This window comes from Eriocheir sinensis, chromosome 5, assembly GCF_024679095.1.
Source record: "Eriocheir sinensis breed Jianghai 21 chromosome 5, ASM2467909v1, whole genome shotgun sequence".
Classification (NCBI taxonomy): domain Eukaryota; kingdom Metazoa; phylum Arthropoda; class Malacostraca; order Decapoda; family Varunidae; genus Eriocheir; species Eriocheir sinensis.
This window is the reverse complement of record NC_066513.1, coordinates 2,680,523-2,688,022: the sequence shown is the minus strand read 5'-3', so window position 1 is coordinate 2,688,022 and position 7,500 is coordinate 2,680,523. Positions and strand designations below refer to the sequence as shown.

At 42.6% G+C, this 7,500-nt stretch overlaps 1 protein-coding gene across 1 annotated transcript in view; it reads right to left on the bottom strand.

Annotated features, from left to right (window-relative positions):
* LOC126982756 (protein turtle homolog B-like) overlaps positions 1–7,500 on the bottom strand; it is an 83,970-nt gene that overhangs the window by 75,041 nt on the left and 1,429 nt on the right. The window contains exon 2 of the mRNA XM_050835088.1: positions 4,713–4,818. Coding sequence (XP_050691045.1) covers positions 4,713–4,818 — 106 coding nt within the window. The remainder of the gene's footprint in view (positions 1–4,712; positions 4,819–7,500) is intronic.

Genomic DNA, 7,500 nt, shown 5'->3' with positions numbered 1-7,500 from the left:
CATGTGAAGAGTAAGGAAACCATATAAGTCTATCGGTAGACCAGTTTTCCATCCTAACTTTTCATAAACGAATTGTTAAATCGATCGATTCTTGATCGTCATGAAAATTAACCTATTACCAAGTCTTCACCATAAAAAAATCAACCTGTAACATTAGATTTAGTGTGGTAAAAAAAAATTAATGTAAGAGCTAAATAAACGTTAAAAGTTGACATTTTACTGTAGTCTCTGCTCAAGCATTACTTCATCCATTTTCTGTCATCGACACCCCATGATACGTCACAGTTATACCTCCCATCCCTCCCTCATACTCCCTCCCCCGCGATGAGCGTGTCCCGACATATTACTTATATTGACATTGGTCCTGACAAGCTTTCCCTCACTCATCCGCGCGTGTCTCCTCCTGCCCAGTCGCTACACACGGCCAAGCCCAAGCACACACATTCAACAAGGCCTTCATGGGATTTGTGAGCGTTTCTATGGGTAGTTTTGGTGGTAGTTTGACACTTCTTCTGTACAGTGAACCTTAAAAACTCATTAGAACCCAACTGAACTCATTAGAACCCAACTGAACTCATTAGAACCCAACTGAACTCATTAGAACCCAACTGAACTCATTAGAACCCAACTGAACTCATTAGAACCCAACTGAACTCATTAGAACCCAACTGAACTCATTAGAACCCAACTGAACTCATTAGAACCCAACTGAACTCATTAGAACCCAACTGAACTCATGAGAACCCAACTGAACTCATTAGAACCCAACTGAACTCATGAGAACCCAACTGAACTCATTAGAACCCAACTGAACTCATTAGAACCCAACTGAACTCATGAGAACCCAACTGAACTCATTAGAACCCAACTGAACTCATTAGAACCCAACTGAACTCATGAGAACCCAACTGAACTCATTAGAACCCTACTTAACTCATTAGAACCCAACTGAACTCATTAGAACCCAACTGAACTCATTAGAACCCAACTGAACTCATTAGAACCCAACTGAACTCATTAGAACTCAACTGAACTCATGAGAACCCAACTGAACTCATTAGAACCCAACTGAACTCATTAGAACCCAACTGAACTCATGAGAACCCAACTGAACTCATTAGAACCCAACTGAACTCATGAGAACCCAACTGAACTCATTAGAACCCAACTGAACTCATTAGAACCCAACTGAACTCATTAGAACCCAACTGAGCTCATTAGAACCCAACTGAACTCATTAGAACCCAACTGAACTCATTAGAACCCAACTGAACTCATTAGAACCCAACTGAACTCATTAGAACCCAACTGAACTCATTAGAACTCAACTGAGCTCATGAGAACCCAACTGAACTCATTAGAACCCAACTGAACTCATTAGAACCCAACTGAACTCATTAGAACCCAACTGAACTCATTAGAACCCAACTGAACTCATTAGAACCCAACTGAACTCATTAGAACCCAACTGAACTCATTAGAACCCAACTGAACTCATTAGAACCCAACTGAACTCCCTTTTTGGCCTCTGGAAATAGTGGATGTAAGAGGCGGAAGAATCTCAGCATACCGACCGTCCTGCCAAGCTTTCCCTCACTCGACAGATTGAAAGAGTGGCGTCTCGTGTCGGTTTTTATTTTCTCTTTCCACTCTCCTCTATTACCCTTTTCTTGCCTGTGTTATCCTCCTTTCCCTGCCCCTTGCTTTCCTTTGCTTCCAATTTCCCTTCTACTTTTTTCCCTCTCTCTCTCTCTTTGGTGGTAGTTCGACAAAGTTTCTGGACCGTGAACGAAAAGAGACGCTCATGGGGACGCGTTTAACCTCTTTCTTTGACCTTTGGAAATGATTGTCGTAAGAGAAAGAAGCGTCAGAGAGCACCGAGAGAATACTAAAGAAAGATATCGAATTTTGAAGGAAGGAATGATTTTAGATAGAACATTAAAAGGACAAACGGAAAGGGATGATAGTGGAGATAAAATAGTAAAGAGAGAGAGAGAGAGAGAGAGAGAGAGAGGAAGTTTGAGGCGAGTGGAGTCTGGAAAACAAGGCACCATCACAGACATTTACCACAAGCTCGTAATCTGCCCAAACAAACACAAAATATTAGGCACGAAAGTTCCCTGTATAGAGTTTGGCGTTCATATAAAGAGAAGGAAATTTTGGTAAACCACTCACGAAATCCCTTCTTTAGTGTCTGGTACTAAGTAGAAGTAAAGGATTAGTGAGGAGGATACAGTTTGGTTTGAGTGTTGACAATGACTGTGTTGGAGCGTCGAACTGGCTCTCTCTCTCTCTCTCTCTCTCTCTCTCTCTCTCTCTCTCTCTCTCTTATCTCCTTTTTTTTATTGAAACATCAAGACACTACGGTATACATAGAACAAAGGGACGGTAAAATTCTCTCTCTCTCTCTCTCTCTCTCTCTCTCTCTCTCTCTCTCTCCCCCCCCCCCCGCGTCCATTTCTCAGCCGTCCATATCTGCTTCCTCTTTATGCCTGTCTCTTTCAATGCCCCTTTTTCCTATAATTTCCTGCTTGTCTTCCTTCCTTCTTCCTATTACCTTCCCCTTCTGTTTACAGCTTGACACTTCCATCCCCTGACAATGACTCTGGTGGACCGTCGAACTGGCCCTCTGTCTGTCCCTCTCTCTCTCTGTCCTCTCCTCACCCTTCCGTGTTTTTCCCTTTCCGTCTGTCTCTTTCACGTCCCTTTTCCCTCTGATTTCCTGCATGTCTTTATGTCTGTCCCTCTCTCTCCCCGTCCTCTCCTCAGCCACCTATGTCTTCCCCTTTTTGCCTGTCTCTTTCAGCGCCCTTTTTCCTTATGGTTTCCTGCTTGTCTTCCTTTCTTTCTCCTATTACCTTCCCCTTTTGTTACCAGCTTGACACTTCCATCCGCTTACAATGACTCTGTGGTGGACCGTCTCTGTGTCCTCTCCTCAGCCGGCTATGTTTTGCCCTTTCTGCCTGTCCCTTTCAACGCCCCTTTTTCCTATGGTGTCCTGATTGTCTTCCTTCCTTTTTCCTATTCTTCTTCTTCCGCAGCATTATTATCCCGTTTCTATACGGGGTCGCTGTTTTTGATGAGTCTCCTCCATTTAACCCTGTCCTCCGCCACTTCAAGGTCCAAGTTCTTCTCCTTTCTGTCCGCCACAACACAGTCCTTCCATCTCGTCCTGGGTCTTCCTCTCTTCCTTCTGCCACCCACTTCCATGTCCATTATCTGCCTTTCACAACTCCCTTCCTCTCTCCTCATGGCATGATCAAACCATCTCAGTCTCGCTTCCTGCACCTTCTTACCCACACTTGTTACCTTAATTGTACCTCTTATGACTTCATTCTTAATCCTGTCCTTTCTTGTCACTCCACTCATCCATCTCAGCATTTTCATTTCTGCCACTTCCAATTTTCTTTCCCTACTCTTCTTCATTGGCACAGTTTCTAGGCCATATGTCATAGCTGGTCTCACCACTGTTCTGTACACTTTCCCTTTTAATTTCATTGGCATTCGCTTGTCACCGAGGACTCCTGACATATCACGCCAATTATTCCATCCCGCCTGTATCCTTCTTGTAACTCCCGCCTCTTCATTTCCATCTGCCGCAACCGTTGAACCTAGATATCTGAAGTCCTTCACGCTATTCAGAGACTGGCCATCTAATGTTATGCTCCTCATGTCCCTGTTCCTGCCTTGATCCTGGTCTGTCATCACCATATATTCCGTCTTACTTCTGCTTATTCGCATTCCCCGCCTCTCCAGTGCTATACGCCACTCCTCCATCCTCTCCTCCACTTCTTGTTTTGATTCACCAACCAACACAACATCATCCGCATGCATAATGTCCAATGGCACTCCTCTTCTTACGCCCTCCGTCAACACATCAAATACTATATTAAAGAGAAAAGAGCTGAGGGCTGAACCTTGGTGTAGCCCAACCCTCACATCAAAACTCTCAGTCATGCTTGCTGCAGTTTTAACCCTCATTTCCACATTTCTGTACATCTCCATAATTTGTTTTGTTTTGTTTGTTTGTTTGTTTGTTCCTTTTTCCTATTACCTTCCCCTTTTGTTACCAGCTCGACACTTCCATTCCCTTACAATGACCCTGTGGTGGACCGTCGAACTGGCCCTCTGTCTGTCCCTCTCTGTCCTCTCCTCAGCCGTCCATGTCTGCTTCCCCATTCTGCTTGTCCCTTTCAACATCCCTTTTCCCTATGGTTTCCTGCTTCTCTTCCTTCTTTCTTCAAATTACCTTCCCTTTCTGTTACTGGCTTGTCATTCCCATCTGTATTTTCTGCTTTTTAAATTGATGTAAAAAAGGTTACCCTAAAATTACCAGCTCGTCTCCTTTTCTTCTTCAAATTACTTTCCCTTCTGTTATTAGCTTGGAATAATCATCTTCCTTTTCTGCTTATTTTCTTTTTTAATGCGCCTGAGCTGTTCCCATTGATGTATAAAAGAAACTACCCTAAAATTACCTGTTACTCTTCTTTCTTCTTCAAATTACTTTTCCCTTCTGGTACTAGCTTGCCATTCCAGTCTTCATTTTTTTTTAATGCGCCTGAGCTGTTCCCATTGATATTAAAAAGAAACTACCCTAAAATTACCTGCCAGTCTTCTTTCTTCTTCAAACTACTTTTCCCTTTCGTTACCAGCTTGTCTTTCCCTTCTTCCTTTCCTGTTTCATAATCCCTTGAGAACTGTCCCTCCATTACCTGAAAGTTCCGCCGCAGCGCCTCGAGGGTGAAGCGTGACCGTCTGCCGAGGCTGGAGTTCTCGTGGACCTTGTGGTGTCCCGCCGAGGCCTCGCGGGCGTCGAAACTGTGACACGTTCAATACAAGACAAAAACGTGTTAATTAAGAGAAGTGACAACATGAACCTAAGCTGCTACTCTCTCTCTCTCTCTCTCTCTCTCTCTCTCTCTCAACATCCATCAATTCGCCCTCTGTTTGACATCGGAATAAAGGCAACCACAATTTTTATAATTTATTGATATGCACAGTGTCAAAATAATTAAATCCATATTCTTGAACGCATCGGACTCCCATTACGACCATTTCTCAAGGCCGCAGAGAAGATTGACCAGGTTTTCATGGGTGTTCATGATGCAGAAATCGGGTAAAACTATCACTAGGATCACAAAACAGTCCGTGAAAACCTCAGCAACTTATACAAGAGGCTTTTTTTTCAAACAGGCGAACTGAGGCGCGGATACGTTTAAGAATACTGGTTTTTGTGTTCTTAGGTCGGTAATATTAGACACATTCGCTTGTCACATGAACTATTTCTAAAGGTCAAAGTGGGGATCATTCGGGTTTTAATGAGTGTTTCTTTAGGTTCATGGTACAGAAGAAGGGTCAGACTACCACCATTGTCATAAAACTACTTCTGGAAATGCCACAAACTCCTACGAAAGCCTTGTCAAATATGTGAACTTGGGCGACGAAATGTTTAGTAATACGGCCCTTAGTGTCTTCCCCAGTAACTTGTAAGCATAGTTCTGTGGGCCGTATTCTTTAACCTCTCCGCGTCCAGGCACACATATTTAACAAGGCTTTCGTAGGCGTCTTGGGCATTTACTGGGGTAGTTTTATGACCCTTCCGGTATTTTGATCGTGCTTTTATACCTTGAATCTAAAGAAATACTCATTAGAATAGGGTTGCACCGATTAATCGGTAAGTAATCGGTAATCGGCCTAATCGGCCACTTTGCCGATTAATCGGTAATCGGTCTTTTGACCGATTAATCGGGGCCGATTATTATTTTTTCTCTCTTTTATAATACAGTGTACATAGCACAGTACTAATAATGTTAATGTAAGGATGGTGATGTTACCAAAACTCTAATACCTTTCCACAGCATTTATTTCCAACAAGTCCCTATGCAAATGTATATTATGTAATTCAAATTGATATATAAAATTATGATATGAACTGAAGCACTGGTATTTGCTTCAACTTTGAAACTAGAAAAAAAAATCAACATATTACTTTATATTACAACCAAGAAAAATGATATGCTTATTTCAACTTGCTTAGCACAGTAACTGAGTAATGTCCTTCACCAAGCCTGCCGTGCATAGGACAGTAAATTAGTAGAAGACTTGAGAGATTGATAAACCTTCTGTACACTACCATTTCTAGTAGCATCTAGGATCACCACAAGAACGAGAAAACTGGGAAATTCTAACATATTAAAATCAGGATGTTTCCACAAAGCAAGGCTAAATTATAAGTAACAAATTACTAGACGTATTTGTTCTCCATGCAGATGACAGTTGGGCAGTAAACAAAGTTGTAAACATGTGGGTTACGGTATGTCTTTAACTTTGTGGTACCAGTGTCCAATAATTAATGAAGATTAATCACATTTACAATTTATAAATAATCGGCCGATTAATCGGTATCGGCCGATTATTGGTTACCGATTAATCGGTAATCGGTAATCGGCCAAATTGCTTATCGGTGCAACCCTACATTAGAACCCGACTGATCTCCTTTACGGCCTTTGAAATTTGTTGACAAGGCTTTCGTGGGAGTCTTGGGCATTTCCTGGGGTAGTTTTATGACCCTTCCGGTAGTTTGATCGTGCTTATGTACCTTAAATCTAAAGAAACACTCATTGGAACCCGACTGATCTCCCTTTCGCCCTTTGGAGTTTGTTGACAAGGCTTTCGTGGGGGTCTTGGACATTTCCAGGGGTAGTTTATAACCCTTCCGGTATTTTGGTCGTTATTTTGCACCTTGAACCTAAAGAAACACTCATTGGAGCCCGACTGATCTCCCTTTCGCCCTTTGGAATTTGTTGACAAGGCTTTCGTGGGATTCTTAGGCATTTCCAGGGGTAGTTTTATGATCCTTCCGGTATTTTGGTCGTTATTCTGCACCTTGAACCTAAAGAAACACTCATTGGAACCCGACTGATCTCCCTTTCGCCCTTTGGAGTTTGTTGACAAGGCTTTCGTAGTAGTCTTGGGCATTTCCTGGGGTAGTTTTATGACCCTTCCGGTATTTTGGTCGTTATTTTGCACCTTGAACCTAAAGAAACACTCATTGGAACCCGACTGATCTCCCTTTCGCCCTTTGGAGTTTGTTGACAAGGCTTTCGTGGGAGTTTTGGGGATTTCCAAGGGTAGTTTTATGACCCTTCCGGTAATTTGATCATTCTTTAGCACTTTGAATATAAAGAAACGCCCATTGGAACCCGACTGATCTCCTTTACGCCCTTTGGAATTTGTTGACAAGGCTTTCATAGAAGTCTTGGGCATTTCCAGGGGTAGTTTTATGACCCTTCCGGTAGTTTGATCATTCTTTAGCACTTTGAATATAAAGAAACGCCCATTGGAACCCGACTGATCTCCTTTACGGCCTTTGGAATTTGTTGACAAGGCTTTCATAGAAGTCTTGGGCATTTCCAGGGGTAGTTTTATGACCCTTCCGGTAGTTTGACCCTTCTTCTGCGCTTTGAACCTTAAGAAACACTCATTGGAACCTGATTGATT